The following is a 26,843-nucleotide window of genomic DNA, read 5'->3' on the forward strand; positions in this document are numbered from 1 at the left end:
GAATTTTTTCGAGAAAATCGGAGGGGGGTGACAAAAAATGGATATTTTAAATTTATTCGCCTAAATAAAATTAAAAAGATTTTTAAAAAATTTAAAAAACAATCAGACTTCTCCATCGCACATTTTCTAACAAGACATGTTCACTCTAATGCTGGTACCAATGGAACCAAATACCTTTTATTAAAACATCACGAAAGCTAGAAGAGATCTCTGAACACTGGCCAAGATATTTTTGGCATTTTCTTATAAAAAACGAAAGAAAAGAAAAAAATTACTTTTTTTTTGTTTCACGCTGCCACTATTTTTATTATTATTTTAATGTTCTGGATATTTTATGTATACACTTTTTTTATTGTCTCACTTTTTTTTGTTCCTCTGTATTCGTCTGAGTAATTTTTCCCCAACAACATATGACGAGCATCACGAGTTGTCTCTCTAAGAAAAATAATAAAAACAATAAAAAAAATCCCATTCCTTCCTAATTTACAAGACAAATTTATGTTTTCATAACAAACAATAGAAAATAGAAAATTGTCTCTTTCAGTTATATATTATAAATATTATTAATAAATACAAATAAAATATCCAAGACGTGCGATACAGAACACGACACATAGACGCATGCCATTATAATAATATGTCAGGTTGTCTACCGGCTGTTAAAAATATTTTTTGAAACAATTGTGTCGTTCATCGTCAATGCTCCTGTTATACCTACGCACACACGTTTTCTCATATGGATGGATTCTAATCTTAGACAGCCAGATTTTTGTTCCAGATTATAAATTTTTAGTATTTTCTTATTTTACTTATTTTTTGTTTCGGCAAGTAGCGAGCGCGACTTTTCACCAGAAAAATAATGAGACACGTTAATAGAAATTGAAGGAAACATGAAATAGAAATGCTATTTTAGTTTCGATGGAGATTCATTTGTTTCCATGTAATTAATTTAGAAAAGTCGTTTAAAATGTGTGTGTCAGCAGCGAGTGAGAGAGAGCAATAAGAAACAATTGACTGACAGATCGTTTTGGATGATGGTTTAAAATAAATGATGATCTTACGCTTTTTTTTATCTTTTGGCAAGTGTTTCATTTCGACCCTTTTGTCAGTGATGGAAAAACGATTTCGTTATCAAAACCAAAAACCGTTTTTAAGTATTTTTGATCTAAAAGGGGTTTTTGTTATGAAGACCTAAAATCGTTATGAGCCAAAAATTAATAGAAATGAACTTAAAGATGACTAATTATTCACTTTTAGCTTTTAAATTTATCGAAATTGGGTTGAAAATTGACTTGAAAAATTTATCACCATTTGTGAGTCAAAACGGTAATAAAATTTTTTCATCAAAAATCGACCAGATATTGACAGAAATCATTTTTAGCATGACAAATAATCAATTTCTTTTCAAATTTGGTCATTTTTTGATAAAAACGTTTGATGAAAAAATTTATTTTTCAGTTTTAAGCCAAAAATTTTTGAAAATATTATTTTAGGTTATAAAACCCAAAAATCGTTATGAGCCAAATTTGAAAAATTAATTAGTCACTTTTAGCTTTTAAACTTTTTGATCCACTTTCAAAATTTATCAATTTGTGGGGCAAAATTTTGACAGAAATGATCATGATTCAATTTTTAACCCATTTTTGATCTGATTTTTAAAAAAATTGAATAAATTTTCATTCTAAAGATGATTTCAATTTTTGATGAAATTTTATCACCATTTTGAAACGAAGGTTGATAAACTTTTCAAGAAAATTTAAATTTTGAATGTTCATAAAATCTAAAAATTCTTAAAATGATTTTAGTTAAATTTTTCTCATAAAACCCAAAAAATCATTACAAGCCATTTTTCACATGAAAAGTCCATAAAGTGCTTTAAAACTTACAAAAATTAGTAAAAATTTTATAAAATTTTTTTTTTTTTTTTTTTTTTGAAAATTTTAATTTTTAAAAAATTATGAAAATACACAAAAAACGGTCTTTTTTGATGAAATTTTTAACTTTTTTTTTATTTTGCCCCATTGGATTTTGGGCTTTTGAAATAGGGCATGGGACAAAAACATAGAAAAAAATTTGGAGCGGCCTAACTTGCAAAATAAAAAAAAAAACAAATTTATGTTTTATATTATTACTTTTTTGTTTCTTTATTCATCAATAATAATAATAATAAATTTTTCTTAATAATATTATACAGCATTTTTACTCAAATTGCATATGAGTTCTCCTAATCATTTAATTAATCATTACTTTACTTTATATTTCATTTCATTAATATTATTTATTTATATAAGCATTTTATGTGACATGCATCATATTCCTAGGTTCTAAGAATATTAAAATACAGAATAAAAGTATCATATAATAGAGAGACTCGTTCACAATAAAATTATTAATTCTTTGATTTGTAATGTTTTGATATTTTGTGTTGTTTGTGAATTAAATTTTTAAAAGATTTTTTAAAAGAAATAGGCCTGCGAATTATTTTACTATTACAAGGAGTTGTTTTGTGATTTTTTTATGGGTGAATTAAAATTTATTGGTTTTGAAATAAATTTGAAAAAAAAAATTTTTTACACAATTTTTTGCTCTACCCTACAGAATTTCCTATATAAATACAATTTTCTTTTAATTTAATTATTTAACATGCATCTCCATTTAATTTTTGTTGCTCACTTTTTTTTAGCACCCAATAAACAACTTTTAATTCATTCTATTAAATACTTTATATTTTATTAATTTTATTGTTTTTTTAGTACATACTTGAAAAATGCTATTATAATATTTTTTACGAGTAGAACGATGATGACCGAATTTTGTAGTAAATAAGTAGGCCTTACTTGTATAAAGATTAATAAGTTTAGAGTTTTTTTTTATAATTATTTTTTTTATTTATTTTTCTAAATTTGGTTTAATTTTGATTATTTTTCTTTAAATTTTTAAGAAATTACAGAAATGGAAAAATAAATTAAATTTTTTTCTTTAAAAAAATTACAAAAACTTAAAATTACGAAAAAATAATTGGCAAATTTTTATTTATATAAGGAACTACACACTAACAAATGATGATGAAAAAAATTAAAAATTTACAAATTAAAATACACTGACTTGACCCTAACACCTAATAAAAAATAAAATTCTTAAAATAATCATGGCGATAATTTGTCACAATATTTAAAAATAATTGAAAGCTCTCATTTGTTATTTATCAACGAGTGTGATAAACCAATTAAAAAATTATAACAAAAAATTTTTACATTCATGTCCTAAGTAGTTTTAAAAATCTAATGAAATGAAATGAATGCCATTTCATTGTTTACGTTATTTTGTAATAAAATACATATTCGTGTGATAAAAGGAGCATAAAAATATGCCAAAAAGTTTTTTTTTAAAGCATGATAAATATCTACATACAAAGCTGCGTTTCTTTGTTTTTTTTGTCTTGTGTTGCAAAACTTTTAAAACTATTTTTATCTCCAAGTAGGTCCGTATTAAGTTATTATTCTTTGTGTTAAGTATAAGTTTTTTTTTAAGTTACTTTATACTGATTTTTGTTGTAAATTCGAGAATTTTCCTGTTTTGTAATTTTTTTCGACCCTTTTTTTAGTTCAAATACTTGCGACACTTTTTGGCACCACACGAACACGGAATTTTGTCATCCTCAAATGGGAATTTGTAGTCATACGTCAACTCCTCTCCCTGTATAATGCGTCGCAATGCAAATATTATGATGTGTTTGTGTCCCAGGATGTCCACAACTTTGGAATAGCAGTTCGGCTGGATATGAAAAAAATATTTAATTTAATATTTTGGAAGATTTTAAAAAAAAATTGGCACTTACGTCGCACGAATGATTGATAAAACGAGCGGCATTGCCTCGCATGGTCGCATCAACGACAAAATTATCGTCAATTTTGAACATGTAACATCCAATGCCTTTGCTGTCGTAGTAACGTTCACGTTTATCGGTCAGCGTTGAGCGGATTAGCTCGCCAGCGTACTCGATGACCATTTCACCTACGAAAAAAAAATTAAAAATTAATATTTGATCGAAATTCAAGGCTAAAAGGACCTTACCTGCTTCAATATCTCGCACACAAAACAGTCCTCGTCCATGAATGCCACTGCGATAGACACCCACATAGTCCTTAGGTGACTTTTGGAGATTTCTATATCGCATCGCTAGAGGTAAATTACTTCCAGATCCTCGTCTATTAAAAAAAAAATAATTTTAATTTCAGTTTCATTAAAAAACAATAAAAATCTTACCTTGGAATCGCAATTTCGTCATTATTTTGCACGACAACCGGTGTCGGCTGTTTCCGGTGCCGCGACGCCAACCAACTAAACATGTCATATTCGGACCGCGTCGAGTACGGAATGAATCGCGCCACCTCATGCTTATTTTCGCGCATCTCCTCGTACTCGGATCCCGTCACATTCAAGTCGCATGCCTCACTTGGTCGATTTTTGTGGTACTTGAACTGATATTTCGTGCATTTTTCTGCGCCAGGCAGCTGTTCGGCGAGATATCGGATGGCATTTGTACGTAATCCGAGCATATTTAGTCCGCCAATTTCACTTAGCGGACCATCGGGAAGGGCTTTGAGGCCGTGCGATTTACGGGCGTGTTGCACCGACTCGAAAACTTTTTCCCAAACCTCGGAAATTGACGTGGATTTGTACGAGAAACCGTCTTGCGAGTTGATTTCGAAGAGAATTTTCGGCGTTGTGGTCCGGAGGATGTTCTGTTGCGGTTGCAGGGGTTTCAAGGGAAGGACATCCGTTTTGATATTTGGAATAATTTCCATGTTTGAAGCATTTTCCTTCAAAACTTCCACCGTGGGTTGAATATTTTCGATATTTTCCTTCTGAGACGCCGACGTCGAATCGAACATCATTTGTTCCGCATCTTCGACGACATTTTGCGGGATCAATGGTTCGTGATCGATTTGCATGGGAATTTCCTCACAAACGGAATGATGTGACGGCGACGGTTCGTGATGCTGTTGAACGGGACTAGAATGCATCTGATGCGGACTTTGGTGGATCTGATGCGGACTTTGTTGCATTTGATGCACGGGACTTTGTTGAATTTGATGAGCGGGCGATTGGTGATGTTGACTTATGTGCCTTATTGGGATGGGATGAATCTCATCTGGTTGCGTTCGGAGCAAATCAAAGGCATCGACGACCTTTTCCTGCATCGGAGACTTTTCAGCAGCCATGATTTCGTTTTGAATTGTGTTGCAAACCTCTTCGACCATTTGTTGTTTCTTATTTTCCGACGTTTGCATATCCATGAAGATATTTTCGTCAATAGCGCTGACCAATTTATTGATCGTTTCTGTGACTTTTTCATCATTTTCCATCATTTTTGTGCTGTTGAACTCATTTTCGAGCTGACAATCGTACGTTTCGCGACCCAATTTGTTGTTATTTTCCTTCACGTAGTCACTGATGTCACACAATTGCTCTTCCGTCTCGGACTGAATCTTCTCGGGAGACTTTTCGACGAAGGTCTGCATGGGTAAGACTCGATTTGTGGGACGGGTTGAAGGATTTGTCATCACAGTTTGTTGGATGGGTGACACAATGTTCGTGGGAATGCTCGGGGCAGCTGTCGTTGGAAGGACAATCGATGCTGGAGGGGCGTGATATTGTTGTTGTTGTTGCTGCGGCGTCGATTGCTGTTGTTGCTGCTGATTGAAAGAATACGTTTCTTGACGCGGTTGTTGTTGCTGCTGTTGTAATACTGTCGATTGAGCTGAAGTCGTGGTGTCAAAATAGACCGTGGGCTCATATGAGGGTTTTTGTGACGTTGTAGTTGTTGTTGTTGTATCACAAACTGCTGTGATGAAAGCTGGGGGATTTGTCTCCAAATTCATGTTCAATTTGCCGAAATTCATCGCTTGATTTTCCTCCATCATGCATGACTCGGGCGTGATAATTTTAATTTCTTGCGGTGGAGGCGGTTGGTGATGCTGGATTTGTTGTTGATGAACTTGCGGTGGCTTCACGACAATTTCTGGTTGCTGTTTGACAACGGGTTTTGCAATTATTTTCGGTTTGACAGCACTGATGTTTTGTAATTTTGCGTGATTTGTCGTTATTGGGCGAATTGCTTTCGCTTTTTGAATTGTCACGTTCTTCCCTTTTGGACTTAGCAACGCTGGTTTCGCTGGCGGTGCTTGATGATGTTCAATTTCTTCCAATTTACTCTCTTTTTCTTCGATTTTCACGACTGGAGCTGCTTGTATCGCCTGTTGCGTTGGTGCCGGAGCGATAGATTGCACATAAGTTGCTTGCTGAATCGCTTGCGGAGTCCCCGCTGGCATAATACTCTGTCCGTTGTCATTGTTGATCATCACATAGCCGGGCGGCACTTCGACAATCGGCTCAATTTTGCTCGTTTGAAAGACTTGCGTCGTTGTGGCGGAAAAACTGGCGTTCTGACAGACACTTTGCATGGCGGTCGAGACAAATTGCTGCGACGACATCACCGTGTTCTGCACAATTGTCTCTAAACCGTAGTAAACGGGTTGACTAGCTAAGTACATGAGACCCGAGGTGGGGTCTTGGACCATTTCTAGCGTCGACGTGGGGGCTCCCATGCCTCCCATGATCATTTGCTCGGATGACATGACGCCCATTTGCATCGCGGTGGCTTGTGGTTGCACGAGAGTGCCCAAAATTTGCGTTTGTTGCGGTTGGATTGCGGATAGAGGGATGACGGAATATCCTCCTTGCCCGTTTGAGACGAGAATATTTTGGTCCGTTGCTTGGGGCTGCGGAACTGCCATCTGGAAGGCGCCTCCGAGGAAAGTGTTGGGAGTTGTGGTCAAATATTGCGGCGTTGCTGCTTGCGTTTTGATGTCTTGCGGTAGTGCCATGTATTGAACCATGTTTTGGTTGTCAATGTACTGCACGAGATTGTTGGAAAGTCCGTTGTTGGTCTGCAACATCAAAGGTTGCTGATACGGGACAATTTGGGTCGCTTGTTGCGGAGTTGTTTGCATCAATGGAAGAGAATTGATGATTTGCACGGCGTTTTGTTGGTCCTTTTTGATAGCTGGTTTAATTGCAGCTGCCTTACTTTTGATTTGAGCATTGCCTGAAAAGAAAAATACATTAAAATTATTAGAAAACGAAATTTTTTTTAAGTTGATGAAATTTAATATTTAAATTTGACTGGTACAAAAAAAATCAAAAAAATGAGGAAAGAGAAAAAAAATCCAAATCATGCTCAAAATTATTGATTTTTATCCAAAATATTTATTTTTAGACGAGTGAATTTTTTTTTATCACAAAAAAAAATAAATTTAATCTAATCAGGGTAAAAAATAATAAAATAGTCAAATAATTAAAAATTGCATCAAAAAATTAAAATAATAAAATCAAGTAAAAAATCGATTTCACGAAATTTTTTCAAAGTAATTTTTTAAATGTTTGAAATTAATTACTTTTTTAAGTTTTTTTATGGAAAAAATTTTTTTAGAAAAATCGTCAAATTTTGAAAAATAAATCATTGAATAAATTGTTTTATTTTATTTTTAAAAATCTAGTTTTAAATGTTTTTAGTATTTTTATAATTTATAAAAATTTAAAATTAAAATGAAATTATAAACATTAAAATATTAGAAAAAATTACTGAGGCTTAAAAAAATTAAATAATTTTTGAGAAAAAATTTTATTTTTTTTTTTAAATTTTTTTATTTTTAATCCGAAAATCCAATGGGACAAAATAAAAAAAAAGTTAAAAATTTTATCAAAAATTACCGATTTTTGGTTTTTAAATAAAAAAAATTTTTAATTATTAGAAAAAAAAATTTTTCAATTTTTAAAATTTTTGAAACTTCAAAAATGGTATTTCGACATTAATTTTTTTTTGAAAAATGATTTTTATAATAATTATTGAATTTAAAAAAAAAACTTTTTTTCTAACTTTTTTTCCTAATTTTTTTTTATTAAAATAAATTATTTTTGAGATAAAAATTTATATTAGAGAAGAAAATCCATGTTAAAATTCTTATTTAAATTTTCAAAAAAAATCTGAAAAAAATATTAAAAAGGTAATTTTTATTTTTAAACAAATTTAAATTTTGGACTTTATTTTTGGAAATTTGCTTAAAGAAATTTTATTAAAAAATTTTTCACTAAATTTAAGATTTTTTTTTTATTTTTAAATTTTAGACAAAATTATTCGATTTTGATTTCGATATTCGATAAAAATAAAAAATAAAAATTACTCACCCAATCTCGGCAAAGCATGTTTCCGATTCGCCGGAATCAGAATTTTATTTCCCTGTGTCGCCAAATTATTTTGTACTATTGCTTGCTGGACAATTTGCTGCGTCTTCGATGCCTCATATTCGGGTCTTTGTTGCACTTGCTGCGCCGTCGTTGTTGTCGTTTGTGTCTGCATAAAGGGCGACGACGTAATAACATTCGCTCCCAACTGACTCAACGCTTGGAACGGCAACGACAATTGCTGCTGAAATCCATTCATCTGAACGGTCGGAATTTGCTGATGATTCGGCGCCAAAATCACATTCGCCATATTTCCCATGGTCGACTGCAAATTAACCGGCATCGAAGCCATACTTTGTTGCGACGTTCGACTAACAGCATAATTTGCACCCACCGTGATCGCATTTGTCGTCGGATCGATTGTGAGTTGCGGAAAAGCATTTCCTTGCGCCGCAAAGGAATTCAAGGAGAATGTTTGAACTTGATCACTGGCTTGTTGTTGTTGCACTTGTTGACCATCCATCAACATGCGGGGTGACTCTGGTTCACTATCTGACGTCGAAACCACATCACACCCGGGCAAATGCCTTTCGTAGGATTCCTGGGTGCGATAAGTGCATCGACACCGTTCACAACTGACGGGATTCTCCATTGACGGCATGAGTTGCGTCATTACCTGGTCATCAATGCCATCAAGTTGGGAGATTTTAAAGTCCAACGTGAGATTTTTCTTCCGTAATTTTCCAATAACTTTCCGCTTTCTCCGTTTCGGGTTCAAATCGAAACTTCCATCGAGTTGCGAGATCTTTAGACGTCCAAAAAGACTTTCATCTTCCTTCTTGCTCTTCATCGGCATCATAATTTCCTGCAATTTATGCGTGAGTTTTCGTTTTTTGCTGTTAATCGAGTTCACGTAATTCGCTCGAAGCAATTCCGATTTTGTCCTTTTGGAATTGTGACCGCTGCGAAGAAGACTTTCCTCGATAAAGTCCAGCGACGAGGAACTGCCGTTCGTGCCAAACTCCTCGAAGCGGAAGGAATCGTTGCTGTCGTTGTAAATGCTGTCTTTGAGCTGCTCGACATCGGTCATCGTCAACGGATACTCCTCCGTCATGAGTTTCGGCGAGAAAATATCCAGCATGGAAATACTGTTGAGCATATCGTGCGGAAGATCTTCGAAAATTGCATCTTTTATCTCGGGCGGCAGCAAATCCGCGTTATTTTGCGGCTCTTCGTCATTCGTTTCCTCCACTGGCGACGTAAATTGCGACGTTTCCTCGTCCTGGTTCAACGAAAGATGCCATTTCGAGATTTCTCCGAGGTTCGCTTGAACTGTCGCTGGATCACGACTATGATCGATCGTAAAATTCTTTCCGTTATCGAAACCGCATCCATTTGCCGTTAAAATGCTCGTTTTTATGCTGTATTTAACGATTTTCCAGGGTTCTTGCGTCGACCAGTACATCCGAACGCATTGAAAGTCCGTTGGAACAATCGCATCCGCGGAGTCACTCAACGACGGAACAATTCTCCCGAGTTTTTCGATCGACAACGACCCCAAATAGAAGCGAATTTTACTGGGATCTGCCATTTTCTTCTTTTTCCGATCGATTTCCACGTAAATTGGGCGATTTGGGTTTAACGAGTCCAAATCCAGCAATTCCGAGCCACTTGCTTCGCCCTTGTGCAACGGACAAAGTGTCGTTTGGTTATTCAAAAAGAGACATTCCGCTTGTTTTGCACACGGAAAGTGATAATGCTCCCCGCAATTTTTCACGTTACAGCCAACGGTCGCTCCTTTGTTGCCGCAAACGCTGCATTTTATCAAACGACCTCGATTGATGGCACTTTGCACATTTTGCAGCGATCCGTCGATCTCTTCGAACACTTCGGCGGAGTAAAGGGCGCAATTGACGTGAATCCACGTATTTTGCCCGCAAAAAATAAAACGTCCTTCGTCTTCGCCTTTACCGCGACACAAAACGCAGCAACGCGCATCATTTCGGGACCAAAAATCTTCGAGGCAGATTTCGTTTCGCACATCGAACATCGACGGGACTTGCCTTTCGAGACTTTCTTCATCGCTGGCGTTCATATCGTACGAATTTGCGTCGTACATGGACTCCTCAAGGGCATCTGTACATGCTTTTGTCTCATTTTGGAACCAGGGGAAAATTTCACTCAAAATTTCCTTGTAGATAACCCCGAGTTCGGACGAGTCCACGGACTGCAGAATTAAATTCATGTCGTAATGAAACTCGTGCAACGAATGATAAAGTTGTTTGGCGATTTTTTGCTTGACATCCAACAAACTGATGTTTCCCGTATCTGGGACTTGTTGTTCGGCGCACGTACATTCGCCTTTGACTTTTTTCTCGTTCCCGCTAAAGAGAGTTGTTTCTTCGTTCGTATCGTCATCGCCCGTGGCAAACTCAATGGCACGATTTGACTGCAGATTTTGCTGACAAGCGGCACAGGGAACGTAATTTTTCTTCCTCGGACTTAATTTTAGTAAAGCACATGCCTCGCGACTCTTGCTCAGGAGTTTGATGACAGACAGGAGACACGCGTTGAATTCCGTGGTGACAGCATCGCGCCACAAAACGGCTTCCGTGGGATTGTCTTTGGAGCAACGGCGACAAATGAACTCGATATGCTCCGGGAGGACGCTTAACATGTTGTACTGCTCATCCGTGAGACTTTCGCATTTGGCGTGGATCCAACGTTTGCAACTGCCGCACTCCATCATCTTCAGCTCGAGATTGTCGTTTTCGTAGCACTTCTGGCACACGGGACAAAAGTTGCCTTTTTGTCGTAATTTGAAGCAATTTATGCAATGCGGGAGATTTCCGACGAATTTACTGACATTAGTCGAAGAGCAACTTTTGCATTTTAAGCAACTCGAGCAAATCGAGGGACGATCTGTGCGATGGAGACGCTTGCTGATCCCCAAACAGGTGCTGTGAAAGAACTTTTCGCACTTTTGGCAACGCACTTTCGGACCAGCCGTCATGTTGCACGTGTAGCAGCAAGTGCACCGGGGACACAGCCAATTGAGACGCGACTTGAGGGACGACAGACCAGCTGTTCGCGACACCGTGGAATCGCCATCTTTCGTGGAGCGCACTTGTTCCGTAAAGCTCTTGTTGTTGTAGACGTCGTCGATGCAGTACAGGTGATACGGCTCGCAGCAACACGTGCAATAAAGCATCGGATCGTTACCCGCACTGCCGCACAGGAAACAAAGTGGCTGCAAACTGAAGGATTCCGTAGCAATAATTCCAAATCCGCTACGACTCACCTCCGCCGGATCATAGTTTTCCCAAAAGTCAATGGATACCAAACTGGGACCTTTTGCCATGCTCGGCAACTGTCGTTTCATAAAAACATTTAAATTCCGATGAATATTACTCGAAATATTACTTCCGCCCGGAATAGGTCGTATTTGATATTTCCTCGTTGCGGGTTTCGACTCGGAAGAAAGCTTTAATTCAATTTCCTTAAGACGTTGTTCACTCATGTCACTCGTTTGGGACTCTCCGATATTTATATCGAGCGACATTTCCGACGCCGGTGTCACCGAATTCGGTCTTGACGATGCCTCGCTCTCGTGTTCGGGCGTTTTATTCTCTTTGCCGCTCAGATTTTCATCCGTATCTTGCTTTTGGGCATCCAAAAGTCCTCGTTCTTCGTCCTCGGGTTCGTCGCCGAACGTAGCAAGGGGTTGCCCAAGCGCGATGGAGGCACTGCGACAAACGTGTTTCACGCGCGGACCTTTCAGCATGATTTTTTGTCGTTTGTCTTGGCGATCTGTGGTTGCCGGGGGCGCTTTTGGCGCCGACGAGGTACTTTCTTCGGACTTTTGTTTGGATTTTGTCGTTGTCACAGACTCTTCTTTCTTCGTTTCCTGATTTTCCGTTGCTTCTTTGAGGACTTTCGGCGACATGATTGACGGTTTATCGATGCCGCCGATATTCGGTTTGATCGTTAACTGACTGCCGAACTTGGAATTGTTCTCAGCCAGCGGATTCGGCAAGCTAATCTTGCTAATACTTTTCTTGGCGTTGCTGAACGACGTAGTTGCTGCCACAGGCGTCGTCGTTGTTGTTGTCGCGGATTCTTCTTCTTCCTTATCACCTACTAATATCTTATTGGAATGTACGGCGGTCGCGAATAAATTGCTGCTTTCGGATTTGCTCTTCTTTTGACAGCCATCCAGTTGTGCCTTGTCCTGCGCACGCAACGAATGCGGCAGCAACAAATGAATGCGATGCCGGAATTTCAGTGGCAATTTTGTGTAGGTTCGCAAGCATGACTTCAGCATGCACGCACTGCACCGATCCTTGCCCTTTTCGTATGTGATGTTGCAATTTCCGTCGCCACGAATGCACGAGACCGGCTGGACACGCGACGATGACGACGTCGAAGACGATGAACTCGACGAGGTGCCTTTTTTGAGCATCTTCGAGATAAATTTGCGACATGCCTCGCAATTGTACACGCCGAATTTCTTGCTGATTTGTGATGATGATGTAGTTTGGACTTTGCACACGGCGCAGAGGTGACTATTTAAGTTGCTGCTGTTGTTGTTGCACAGTCCGAAAGCTGTCGTTGACGACGACGACGACGTTGTTGTTGCCGGCGTTGTCGTCGATGATGTACGGAAAAGTGATGCATTTGTTTGATCGAAAATCGAGATACTGCCGTTGTTGCTGCTGCCAATGGAGCCAAAGGAGAAAGGGCCTGCGGGAATGTCCAAAAGATTGGGCGTGAGAGATGAGCCAGTGGTGAATTTCAAACGTGGTTGACGCAAGATGACTTTTTGCTGATTCCGTTCGCTATCGGCATCGCCACTGTCAACACCTGCAAATAGAAGAAAATGATTTGAATATTAATTTTTCTCCCCCATATTTATACAAATTTATTTGTTCAGAAAAGGATGTTCTAAAAATTTATTTTGTTTCGTGTTACATTTTTGAAATTTTTTTTATTTGTTTTCATAGAAAAGAATTACATATTTCATTTTCAAAATTTTATTTTTTTGTTAATTTTTATTTTAAATTATTTTTTTAAATCGTGCTATTTTTAAAAATTTCCTATTTTCAATATTTTTATTGAAAAAAAATTAACATGATAAAATTTGAATAATTTTGAACATAAATTTTTCACCTAAAAATGTTTGAAAAAAATATTTTATTTTCAAATTATTAAAAATTACTAATTGACCCTTTAAAAAAAATCACTCCAGAAATTTAGTTTAACTTTGAAATCTAAATGAAATATTTCACTTTTCAAAATTTTCATAAATAATATTTAAAATAGTTTTTTATAAAATACAAATTTTTTTTAAAATCATCTAAATTGTAAAAATGTTTTTTAAACTCAAATCAAAAAGTAAAAATTTTAATTTTTTACATATTTTTTTAATATTTTTAAAATTTTTATTTAAAATTTAATTTTTTTTTATTTTTTTAAATAAAATTTTATTATTTTTTTACATTTTAATTTTTTTGTGAATATTTTGTACTCAAGAATTTGTAAAAAAAAAATTATTTAAAATTGAACATTTTTTTTAGTTTTTTCATCAAAAATAATTTTATTTTTAATTTTAATTTAAATTGAATTGAATTAATTAAAAATTTAAATTGACACTATTTTAATTAAATTTTAATTTAATTAATTAATTTTTTTAAATTAAATTTTATTTTAATTAATTTTTCAAAAAAATGCAAAACGAAACAAAATAAATTTTTGTAACACCCTAAAAAGTAAACAGGTAAAAAAGAAATTATTTGGTCACGTCCATTGTCCTTTTACAACATTTTTCTTTTAAACAAACAACCCTCATCATATAAAAGCGAACCCCTTTCCGCACATTTCCTTGATATATTTTTTATAGTCTTACCGAATTTCACAAGGTCCCTCTCACTTAATTTCTTCAAAACGATTTTCAATTCTTTACAACAGCCGTATGGAAGTTGCGGAATAAAGGACCGCTCTTCATCCTTTTCGATGACGATTCTGTTATTATTATTATTATTATTTTCCACAGAACAGCACATGGCACACACCGGTCTCTCACTCCGCTTCGGTCTCTTGTTTAATTTATTCAACATCACAACTTAATGACCAATCAAGAATACAAAAAAAAGTTTAAAATTTAACACAAAACGACGACAAAAAAAATTATGACACCCGTATTGATGCTCTTCCTATTCAACACTAATAATCGGTCCGTCTGTGTTCTGCCGCACATCCTCCACCATGCCATCGTTAGAACGAAAAACGTGCACATACTCGTCGGAGGTAGGTTGGTAGAGGCATACGAATCTACGCTCGGCAAACAAAAATAAATAATATCGAAAAGATCAAGAATGAAATTTCACACTGGATTAAATTTAAATTCGATTTGTTCTTTTTTTTTCATAACATGCGCCTTTCAGCGTTTTTGTTGTTTCATTAGGTAAGTACTGTCTGATGTTTTTGTGAGTCACTCCTTAACAAGATGCGACGCAAAACAATCAATCCCTTATTTATTTATTTTTCGACGTCGTTTTTTTTTCAGAAGAAAAAAAAATTAAATACACAAAAAGACGTCGAGAGCGAGAAGAAAGACACATGTGTACATATAACATCATCAATTTTCGGAACTGTATTAATTTCATCTTAATAATAATATTTTTTACGAGCCGAGATGAAATGGGACTCCTAACAAGAGTCGCTTCTGTACAGAAATAAAAATAAAAATAATTTCAACGAAGGTGAGATGATTGACGACGTGCCATTGTTTGGTCAACCCCAGACATTTATTCGAGTAGAAGATGTTCCATGCCCTCTAATTATATCGCTGATGATGTGTTGATAATGTCTATTGATGCAAATAATATGATGCCGTGAGCAGTCACCCCTCTTCAATTATTACTGAATTGTTTGCGATACATCACATGAAAATAAAAGATTACTACAAAATAATAGAATATACGATCATGATATCACTTTTTAGTTTAAAATCGACAACAACAGCATGAATCATAACAATGAGCAAATTGAGTGAACTTTCAGTGTGTCGATGGGCGACGATGTAATAACGAGAACTGTATCAATTTCAGGAGATTACATCTGTTTTGTGTGAGAAAAAAAACATGGAGGAAGAGGCGTCAATTAAAACGAGTGTTTTTTGCATAACAAAGGATTACAAAATGCATTCAATTAGCGAAAAACATTTTTTCATTTTTTTTTTTAAATTTTACAATTGTGAACGAAATTTTCATGCCAATTTTCAACAAGTTTTCAGGAAATCTGGCCCATAAATCATTTGAAAAGCCAATAATTGGGCGTGAAAGTGATTGACACCCTTGGTTGCAGTAAATATCTATCACAAAGAGTTCAAATAAACATTGAATTTATCCGAATTAGCAGTTGTTTTGATAGGGGTAGTGAAAGTTTTAAAGAATTTTTATTTATTTTTTTTTTGACTAAAAAAAATAAATAATAAAAATAATTTTGAAAAAATATAATAAATTTTTTTCATTTTTTTAAATAGTATTTTAAAAATTAAATAAATTTTATTTTATTTATTTTATTTTTTTTTAAATAAATTTTTAAAATCTTTTATAAATTTTCAAAATTAAAAAAAAAAATAATAATAAAATAATTAATTTTCATCTAATTGAAATTAATAGAAACAAATTTAAATTATTATTTAATCAAAATTAAAATAATTAAACAATTATATAATTAATTACAATTTTAAAGAAATTTTTTAATTTATAATTTTAACAATATTTATATTAAAGACTTTACTCATATATTTTTTTGTTGGGTTTTTAAGAAAAAATTTTTAATCAATTTTTAGTTAATCAAATGCAAGTTATGAACTTAAAATTCATTAAAAAAAATTTAATATACTTTTTAAAAATATCATATAAGGCCAATCTAATTTTTTTTTTCGAAAAAAAAAGTTCTGAAATACCTTTTTATACAAAAATAAAAATAAAAACAATTTTTGGTCATTAATTAATATTTAAGTTGTTTTTATGCTAAAAAGATTGAGATTTGTAATTTAAAATTGATCTCAGAATATTTCAAGTTAAAAATTTAAACAAAAAAATTTTATTAAAATACATGTCAAAAAATTTTAAAACAATTTTTTTTGAAAAAATTTTTATAGAAAAAAATTCTTGTAAAAATATCATTTTTTCAACACAAAAGTTTGCAAAAATAATAAAAAATTAAAAAGTTTTTAAAAATTCCTTGAAAAATTATGAAAACAAATTTTTAGTTACTCAAAATTACAATTTTTCTGAAAACAGGTTATGGGACCTTTTTCTTAAAATTTCCTTTAAAATTCCACAACTTGTTTATTTATTTTTTTTTTTTGGTAAATCACAAAAAAATCTCCAATTTTTTAAAATAATAAAATAATGTAGGTATAAAATCTTTATAAAATAAAATAAAGTAATAAATAAAATAAATACTCAAATACTCAAATAAATACTCATAAATATTCCACATTTCAGCGCGCAACAGTTTTTTATGACCCTAACTTCAACAGTATCATGCCAAAAAAAAAAACTTTCATCTCTCACGAACACCATGAAAACTCAAATAAAAATATTTGGATTCAATTTTTCATAATACGATACAAATAGGATTTGTTTATAAAATAACCCGATGTCTACTTAGGGATTACATTTTACAACTTTAGTGAATAATATAGTAGAAAAATAAATAAAAATCCGTGATTGCATCTGATACAAAAAAGGAGTAAATAAAGTACATTTTTTTTATCACAAAGAAAAAAGTTAAATTAACAAATCCAAAAACAAATAAGTCATTCATTAGAGTTTCATGTGATTCATCTTTTGAGAAAAAACATTTCGCGGAAATGTTTTTATTAAAGTCTGAAGAGCAACGGAAAAGAGAAAAGTGCAGTTTTCTATAAATTTTCAACTTTTTTAATAAACAAACAAAACAAGGATGAAGAAAGGCAGATAATCCTTTTTGATTCTTCCTGCCTTTGTGTTTTTATTTGTTTTTATATTTTTTTTCCTTCAGCCGCACTAAGCCACTTCTTGTCAATGAACAAACAGCAGTTCGTAATGGATATGCTCAATTTCCTCTTCACTGCCTGCAAAGTGATACTTTTTCACTGGTTGTTGTGTGATTAGTAATCAATTTGTAACAAGAAATAACGATAAGCCACCATCTGTATTTATTTTTCAAGAAATTTTTCGAGTCGGTAAAAAGCAATAAAAGTTAATTGGGTGCGATTTGAAATGGATTATCAATACAAAATTTACGAGATTTTACGACGGTTCGTCGTCATTTATCGTTTAACAACGTCGTAAAACGAGAGAAAAAAAACAAAAATCTCGAATTTATCATCTTTGATGACGAGAATGTAGCTAAATGTCCCTGAAATTAGCTCACTTGGCAAGTTTTTTGCTTCTTCCTTGTAGTTGTCCCCCTCGTCATGCCTCTCGTCAACACACGGTGTAATGTAATAATAAAGCCAGCAACGCATAAAAGTTTGCATAAATTGAAAATGTTTACACGCACACACACAAGACGTCGACGATGGAGTAACGAAGTGCATTCAACAATATTTTTTCTGCATTTTTATCATACATTTCAATCAAAAATGCAAGCAATATGAAAGGAGGTTGTAAAATTGCAAAGAACGACGTTAAATATTTTGTAAAAGCGATGCAAAGTCAAAACTGCATAAAATCGTTTGTGAGGGCGCTACAAATGGAACTCTTGAAATTGTTTTGTCAAAAATTCCCATTTTAAAATTAAATCCCAATTAAATTAAAATTAGAAAAAAAAATTTACAGAAAAAAATCTTTTGGTCCTTTTTATTTTTTTAAGATTTTTTTTTCAATTTAATTAATTTTGATAAAAATTTTTCTAATTTTTTAACTTTTTTAACTTTTCCAATATTTTTAAATTTTTTAAAGGAATACATTTTTTTTATTAAAATTAAATATATTTTGAAATAAATTATATACAAGCGAATTTCAAAAAATATTGATCAAAATTTATTTAAAATTAATAAAAATTACTAACATAAATTAAAAAATTTTATTATTTTTTTTTCTACCTAATTCAAAATTTTTTATTTAAAACTAAAAATATTTAATTAAGCAAATTTCAATATAAAAACAAAAATATTGATCAATGCAAAAATTGAAAATTATTTATTTTTTTATTATTAAAATTTAATAGAAATTATTGCCTAAGAATAATTTAAAAATTGTATAAATTTGTATGAAAAAATTAAATATTTATTTTTTAAAAAAATTTGGACAAAACTGAGTTTCATTTGCAACGGCCTTAAGCATAGAAAAAAAGTTGTGAATATTATATTTATTTTAGTTTGCAACCTAGTTGGAATGGAACAAATCTCTCGCATGTACGTCGCACGTAGACAACATAAAAAAAGAAACACAGAGAACTGCTTGTTGTCATAAAGTGAACATGAATGCAATTGCACCTATTCAGGTATTTAATAAAATAATATTGCAAAGCTAAAAAGAAATAACAGCAAAAAACGTTGCATACAGCCTAGAAGCGAGCGCGCTGATTGTTGTGTCAGTCTACTTATAAATAGGTACCTGTGTGTATAAAGTCGTAAGAATACCTAACAACAAAGATTAACGATTACTGAGTTGTTGTTCGTCTTGAAAAAGTGGAAATTGATGAAAGTACATTTTAAAAGAATTTTATGTTTTTGACTTCAAGTACCTAATATCAATTTTTAATTTTCCATCATTTTAGAACTTTTTTTAAGTATTTTTTTTTTACTAAATTCAAAAATATCCTTCAACTTCAGTTAACCATTTTTGTTATTTTTGTTTTTTCGGCAAATTTTAAATTTTATTAAATAAATAAATTAATTAAAATTTTTAATTTGACGTTTAAGTAGAATATTTAATAATTTGTAAAAAAAAATTGAAAAGTTTTATTTTTGTCAACAAAAAAAATAAATTATATTTTTGAATAATAGAAAAAAAAATTAATTTTTAATAAATTATGTTCCTGTGAAAATTATTATTTTAATAATATTAATTTAAATTTAATAATATTATTATTAAATAAATATTTAAAATTTAAAAGACACTTTTTCAGAGCTAAACTGAAGTGATTTTGTCAAATTCATGAGCGATAGAGGATACTGTAATAAAATTAACGAAAAGACCAAATGATTTTTTAAACATAAGAACTGTGAAAAAAAATAAATAAAATAAAATAAATAAATGAAAATTAATTTAAAAAATTAATAAAAAAAATAAAATAAAATAATAATTAATTCGTTCGTTGATAAATTATTTAAAATTTTATTTTTTTTTATAAAAAGTCCTTGGAATGCACCCGAATGCTTCAGCCGGAATGTCATTTTCGGAATGCAGCCGGAATTTGCAAAAAATGTCAATTTATTTGCATAATATTTTAAAAATCATAATAATACTTTTTTTAATTTAAATTAATTTTTTTAAAGGACCAAAAATTAAAATGTTCGTTAAAAAAAAAAAATTATTTAAATTAAATTTTTTAAAGGTCAAAAAATTGAAAAATTTTTAAATAAAAAATCAAATCAAAAATCAATCCATTGATAAATTAATGAAAGACAAACAAACTCCTGATATCACCCTTTTCCAATATTTCATTCATCGTACAACGCACAACTCACAAAAAAAATCAGTATAACTGAAAAAGCTAGTTATGATACACCGAGTCTTTAAGTAAAACGACAACAACGCTATTCTCTGCATCGAACTCGTCGTCGTCGTTGTTGTTGCAAAAGTTATAAACTATGTTGTAGTTATTAGTGGTATGAGTGAGGTTTTCATGAGCGGTTGATAGATATGTTTGTTTGCTATGCACCAAACTTCAATGAGTGCAAAAAATTTCATCGCTACTAAACTTTACATTTAGGTACAAGAGCGCACAAGAAAAAGTTTAGCAAAAAAGAAAGAAAAACGATCGAGTAAAAGTATGTGGTTGTTTATTTTTATTTTATTTTATTAGAAAGATAGGCCGAGCACTGAAAAGAGAGTTGCATAGCTAATCGCGTTATTGTTGCTGCTGCTGCAAAAATATAATAGCGAAATTATTATTTTATTTTTGATTGGTAAAAGTTGAAATTAAATTATTATTAGATAAACATGGGAACAAACTCGTGACTTTCAATTCGTTTCGTTTCGTCTTGGAATTCGCTGCAATAAATTTTGCACACACACAAAAAAAAATCGACAAAACGACAATTAATCTAGAAGTTGCGTCGTAAATCCCGTCATTCGTTGCATTTTTTTATTTGTTTGTTCATCAACGAGCAAGCAAGCAGGCGAAAGAAAAAACAAACATGCCAGAAAACGTTGAAAAATATCAATTGTTTCGGTGAGCGAGTCGGCAAGAAGGTCGCGTGCTTTATTTTTGTGCATTTTTTCCTACAATTTTTTTTTCAATGTGCAACGTTCTCACTCTTACTTACACACTCGTGAAAAAAATGCATTTTATTTATGCTTTTTTGAAAAAAAAAAAAAAAATACAAAAAACCGTCTCAAATAATAGCAAAACGGGGTGACGATTGGTATGCGGCGCGCATATACAAACAAACACTCAAGCAAGCGACCGAGCATTGGAATACAGGTTTTAGCATTTCACTTTAGCACGAACACGTACAACGGCAACACGAAAAATGCACGAACATGCACTTCTCATGATCTTTTATGCATTTTTCTGCGCTTACTTACTCATTTAATGCTTATTTGTGGTAACAACACTAATAATGGTGATAAATTAAATGCATAATTTTTTGAAGGAATAAAGCGACACACACACACACACACACATGAAAAATGCATCACGAGTAATACGTCTTCGTCATAAAAGCGCGCACTGAATTGAAAGGTGTGCGAGAATTGTAAAGAGGCAAAGTAAGGGGACGACGACAACGATAAATATTTTTCATAAAACAAAACAACAACGAAAATAAAAATCGAGACTGGCACCTAATAAGTGCGTGTAAAAATGATTGTTGGTGTAAATTAAATGCAGGGATGGACATCTAGTGCTCTTGATGTCTCTTGAGATTTTTTTTAGTATTTAATTTAATTAAAAAAGGGATTTTTTTAGATTAAAATTTAATTTAATTTTCGTTATTTCAAAATAAATTTGGTGATTTTCAGTCAAAATTTAATTATTTTTATGAAATCTAAAGTGTTTTTTAGAATTTTTTTTTGCACCTTTTTCATTATTTTATCACACTTTTTTTTAAAAAAATTAATTGCTTTTTGATACATTTTAATAAAAATTTTGTCGTTTCAATATTTTTTCTCAATTAAATAAAATTTTCAATAATTTTTTTTATCTTGAAAAAAATTTATAGTCAATTTTTAGCAGGTTTTAGTTTTTTTTTTAAATTTTTTTACACCAAAAAATGTAATATTTAGTAAATTGTGCGTCAATTTTTCGGTTTTTTCATTTTCAAAATTTTTATTGAATTTTTTGAAAAAAATTTAATTGCTTTGAAATCCTTTTTTTAGACAAATTTTGAAATATTAAATTAATTTCTCTTTAGAAAAAAAAATAAATTTTCATAAATATTAAATTTAAAAAAGAATTTTCAGGTAACATTTTTTTAGCAAATTTAATTTCGTCAAAATTTATGAATTTTTCTAAAATTTTAATATTTTTGAGTTATTTTAAGAAAAATTTTGACTTTTTTAAATTTCAAAATACATATAAATTTTAAACATTTTCAAAAACTCTTGAATTTTAAGACAAAATTTGTGTAATTTTAGGTCAAATTTTTTTTTCAAAAATATTTTTTTAAAAATAAATATCCAAAAATTAACTAAACTAAAGCTATTTTAATTCTTTTTTTTATAAATTTTAGTAAATTTTAATTTTTTTCAAACAAAATTTGATTGTTTCTAAAAGATTTTTGTCATTTTAACAAAAATTTCTGTCAAATTTTAGCTACTTAAAAGGATTTTGAATCACCTTTCACACCTCTGCCAGAAGTGCAATGTGCAATTTTGACAAGTAAACGTTTGATATATCGTGAAGTGTGTAATTATAAAAAATATCATGTTTTCGAGAGGGGATTTCTTTCAATATTTTTTGTTTTTTTGTTCAAACGCACTCAACTAATTGAAATCGATACGCAGAATGAGGGCGAATTGTTTAAAAAAAAATCGTAAAATCGGGACAATAGAAGTGTCGTTGACAGAGTTCAACTTACCTCCATCTTCAATGCCATCCAAATGCTCTCCACTGTTCAAATACTGATTAATCTTTAGCAGTTTTCCATTCTTTATCTTTTTCAGCAATTCACGCGGATACCCGAGAAGTCGTTTGTTCGATTTGATGATGCGGCACGAGTACAAGCCCTTTTTCGGGGACTCTTGTCGCAAACCGGCAGCTGCGCGTTCATTCACATCCGACGACGTGTGCACGGCGGAGAACAAACTGGCTGCCTTCGCGAGACTGCCGCTACTTTCATTGTTCTTCTGCAGCACATCCGTGAGACGCGACGGACGCACGATGCACGTAAAACGACGCTTAATTATTGGCACTAACGGGGCATTATTATCCGGATTATAGACTTTCTTGACGATATTTTTGTCGTCACTCGTCTCGAGTGTCGCTTTGAAACTCACTGATTTCTTCTTATTTATCTTCACTTGTTTTTCTTGATTCGTTTCAGACACTTCATCACTAGTATTTGCTATTCTAACACTTTTCATTGTTTTGCTGCTGCTGCCTGTTTCTGCTGTTATTGATGATGTTGCTGTAGTTGTTGTTGTTGCTGCTGATGTTGTTGCCGCATTTGTTGATATTGTCACAGCTTTTGTCGCTGCTGCCTTGTTGTTGTCCACGGACGTTGCTGTCGACGACGACGACGACGTGTTGTCATCACTTTTAATACTTTCCTCGTAACTGGACTCTTCGTTCCCATCATTGTTGCCGATAGGTTTGACTTTGTCCTAAAAAGAAAAAACGAGAAAAAAAATTAGAAACACATGTGTCACAGATGGATTGAGCGCGAGACGATGACGCCGACCCAATTCGACAAGAAAAAAACAAATATTTATAAATAAATCATGAGAACAAAAAAAAAACAATCAAATTACATACTCGTCAAATATTTGGCAGAAACGCGCGAAAAGAATTAAATTCTTGAGTTATTCACTCAGATGGAGCCGACTGAGAATGTTTAATAATTATGATGATGGAATGACAATGAGACATTAATTTCCGTCTTTTATGTATGAAGGTAAATGGTTCAAGGCCCTTATCAAGGCGTTTATTAGGTAAAAATTAATAAATTAATTTGTCGAGTTTTTGAAGATTTTTATTGGGTCGCTCCAAATTTATTATGAATTTTTTGCTTTGTTTGAAAAAAGAAAAATCTGAAGGGACAGAATTAAAAAAAAATAAAAAATTTATTTAAATTAGCATTTTTTGTGCTTTTTTCAAGAATTTCTCAATTATTTTTTTCAAAATTTTTAACTTTTGTAATTTATCTCGCATTTTTTCTCAAAAAAAAAAAAAAAAAAAATTTAAATTTTAATTTAAAAAAAAAAGTAAATTCTAAAATTAAATGATTAAATAAACTCAACAAATGCCTCGATTTAAAATTTTTACATTTGTAAAAATAATAATAAATTTATAAAATTATTTTGGGATCAAAAATTAATAATCTGATTTTGAAAAATAAATTTAAATACCGGAAAAAATTCCATATCTTTAATTTTATTGATTTTAATTTTAACCTGATTTTTTATTTTTCAAAAAAACAAAATAATTAATTTGGATCGATTTTAATATTTATTTATTTTTAGGATTCTGCTTGTCGATGCCCTGCTGCATCAAAAAAATCAACTCCAGATCATATTAAGAGCCAAAAATCCTTTATTGAAATTTTTTTGAATATTTTGGGCTCCAATTTTTCATTTATGCTCCCAAGATTAACAACGGTGGGCGAATCACAACCTTACGACCTTCAAAGAAGAAGCGATTTTAGATTGCCAAACTATCTGACGAGAAAAATCATTTTTTTACAAAGGATTAAGTGAATACAACCGGTCCTGGAAAAAGTGCGGGAACCTCGTTCCCGGGAAATTTACAAAAATCTTAAAGAAATATTGAATTTTTAAGAGTAAAATGGGAAAATTTTATAATTTAAAAATTAAAATTTGTAGAATTACTTAAAAAATGTATAAAATTGACTAAATTTATGATTTTTTTCAATATCTTGGGGTAAATATAATTTTGGGAAATGAATTTGGTTCCCGGGAAAAAATAAACTTTTTCCATGTCTGAATACAACATAATGAAGCAAGGAGTAACACCATCGATTGACACAAGAAAATTTTTAGAGAACTTGAAAATGTATGTGAAATCCAATTTTTCGTCCCTAAAACAAAACTATTGGCCCTTTTAAATAATTTTTTGATTTTTTAAAAATTTTCCAAGAGCTCAAAATCATTTATTTTCCCATTTTAAGACACTCTCAGGTGGTCATCCATCATTTGTTTACAAAAATTCCTCTTCACATAAACAATCGATTAATCCGAATAAACAGAGAAGAGATATTTAAAGACAAATAAATCATAAAATCGATCACCAAAGTCGAAAATAAAAACCTTGTGGGACATTTAAATATCTTTAAAAATCATTCAAAAAACTCACGAGACGAGTTGTCGACACGCACACACAGACACAGACATCGATCAAATATCACACCGACAACAACGACGACAAAGAAGACGAAGACGAATTCTATAAATTCGCACATCATTATTGAGAAAAATTATACAATTTGTGTAAAAATTATAAGATATTAAAATTAAAATAATAGCGAAGATAAAGAAGGTGTCTCACATATTCTCCGACATCGACAACGACGACGACGACGAACGAACGAAGTTGTACATAAAGACCTTGTTGTGTAAATATACGCAAATTTATTAAATGAACACAAAAAAGATACATAATAAATATAATATTAATTGTACTCACATATCACACACGCACACAGAGACACAATATCGAGACGACGGAGCGTCGTGCAGATACAGACAGGTAAAAAACCTGGCAAAAAAAATCACTAAGACACACACATACACACATATCGAGACACCGAGTCAAACACACATACAGACAAGCGCACACGGCAGAGAGCGCAAAAAAATGGAAAAATAAATGACGCACAATATTAAAATGTATGTGAATGCAACATTTTTCGTGTGTATGCGTCGACCCGTACGACGGATCCTAAATAAAATTATATTTTTGTGTTGCTTTTTGGTCCCGTTTCCCCCGAATATTCGCCTGTGTAACATTATGCAATAATAATCTCTTACCTGTTCTAAAAAATTGGGCGAATTGCTGCCATTCGTGGTCGCTGCTGCTGCTGCTGCAGTTGCAGCCACAATCGCTCCATTTTGCTGCGGCTGGCTCGGTGGTGTCGCTGGCGCCTCGTCGCGCGACAAAATCCGAATTTTCTTCTTTCCGGCTAGCTTCGACGGTTTCCCAGGAAATTTTGACTTTCCCATGTTACGAATTTAGTGGTGGCTGCCAGCCACTTTGCATAGTTTTTCACTTTTCATAAACACGAAACACACACAATTTTAATTATATTTCTTTACAATTACACGCACACACAGAATATTTTAAATAATTATTATTAAAAATTATATATTTTTTCGTTCTTTCTTCTCTTGGTTGTCGTGAGCAAGTCTCCACAAATATAGATTCGTCGTATGTTTTTGTTGTGTGTTGCTTGCTAAAAAAATGGTCGATCCACTTTTGGATTTTGATATTTTGCCCATTTAAAATGAGTTTCACCGCTGAATTTTTAGCGAATCCGTCGCTTTACATGTTTATTCGTATTTTGCACACAAATTTTCCGGGTTTTTCACACGATTTCTACACGAAAATTGATTTTTTACGACGCACACACAATTCTTGTTTTCATTTCCGAAGTAATTTTGACGCTAATTCAAGATTTTCCGTACGTTCTATGGACGTACGTGTCTGCATTGTGCAATGGCGTAGAATTGTGTCTACTGGACTTGAAATTACTTTCAAATGCTCAATGGGACAGTGTTAACGGTTAAAATGATCTTTTTCACGATTTTTTTGTCATTTTTAATGGATTTTTAGATAATTTTATGAATTTAATTGAAATTATCGTAAATTTTCCATAATTTCTCTCTTTTTTTCCTTCAAAAATTTTAAATTGTATTAAAATAAAAGATTCCGATTGAACTGTTCAAAGATTTTACATATCGGAGGAAAATATTATGAACAGGGACGGACTTGGGCCCCAGAATTTTGATCAATTTCTTTAAATTTAAAGAAAAATAGAACGATTACATAATATGCCATATTTCGATGTTACAGCTCATATATGCTTTTGATAAAATTTTTTGAGTGTATAACAAATTTTCCATCAATGTCAATCAGAGTAAAGGTATTGAAATTAATGATTTATTTGAAACTTTGGACCATTCTTTGTTATAATCTTTTATTATAATAAATTTATCGAAACTTTGGAGAAAATAAAAGTTTTTTCATTA

At 32.2% G+C, this 26,843-nt stretch overlaps 1 protein-coding gene across 1 annotated transcript; it reads right to left on the reverse strand.

Moving 5' to 3' along the window:
* Window positions 1–3,196: 3,196 nt before the first annotated feature.
* Window positions 3,197–26,231, reverse strand: LOC134828148 (histone-lysine N-methyltransferase trithorax). The gene is made up of 7 exons (XM_063841136.1): window positions 25,626–26,231; window positions 22,499–23,243; window positions 8,251–13,110; window positions 4,267–7,111; window positions 4,075–4,208; window positions 3,839–4,014; window positions 3,197–3,774 (listed from the first exon to the last, which is right to left on the reverse strand). The coding sequence occupies exons 1-7, from the start codon at window positions 25,815–25,817 to the stop codon at window positions 3,601–3,603; spliced, it is 9,126 nt and encodes a 3,041-aa protein (XP_063697206.1). The 5' UTR covers window positions 25,818–26,231; the 3' UTR covers window positions 3,197–3,600.
* Between the last annotated feature and the right edge of the window lie 612 nt (window positions 26,232–26,843).

This window comes from Culicoides brevitarsis, chromosome 1 (genome assembly GCF_036172545.1).
Source record: "Culicoides brevitarsis isolate CSIRO-B50_1 chromosome 1, AGI_CSIRO_Cbre_v1, whole genome shotgun sequence".
Lineage (NCBI taxonomy): Eukaryota > Metazoa > Arthropoda > Insecta > Diptera > Ceratopogonidae > Culicoides > Culicoides brevitarsis.

What these genes read in the sequence shown, in the direction of transcription:
- LOC134828148 (XM_063841136.1), bottom strand. Translation starts at nt 25,817, where the DNA reads ATGGGAAAGTCAAAATTTCCTGGGAAACCGTCGAAGCTAGCCGGAAAG. An exon ending in CGCCCAATTTTTTAGAACAG is followed by an intron (nt 23,244 to 25,625) that starts GTAAGAGATTAT and finishes TTTTCTTTTTAG; the next exon opens with GACAAAGTCAAACCTATCGG. An exon ending in GACGAAATTGCGATTCCAAG is followed by an intron (nt 4,209 to 4,266) that starts GTAAGATTTTTA and finishes TTTTTTTAATAG; the next exon opens with ACGAGGATCTGGAAGTAATT.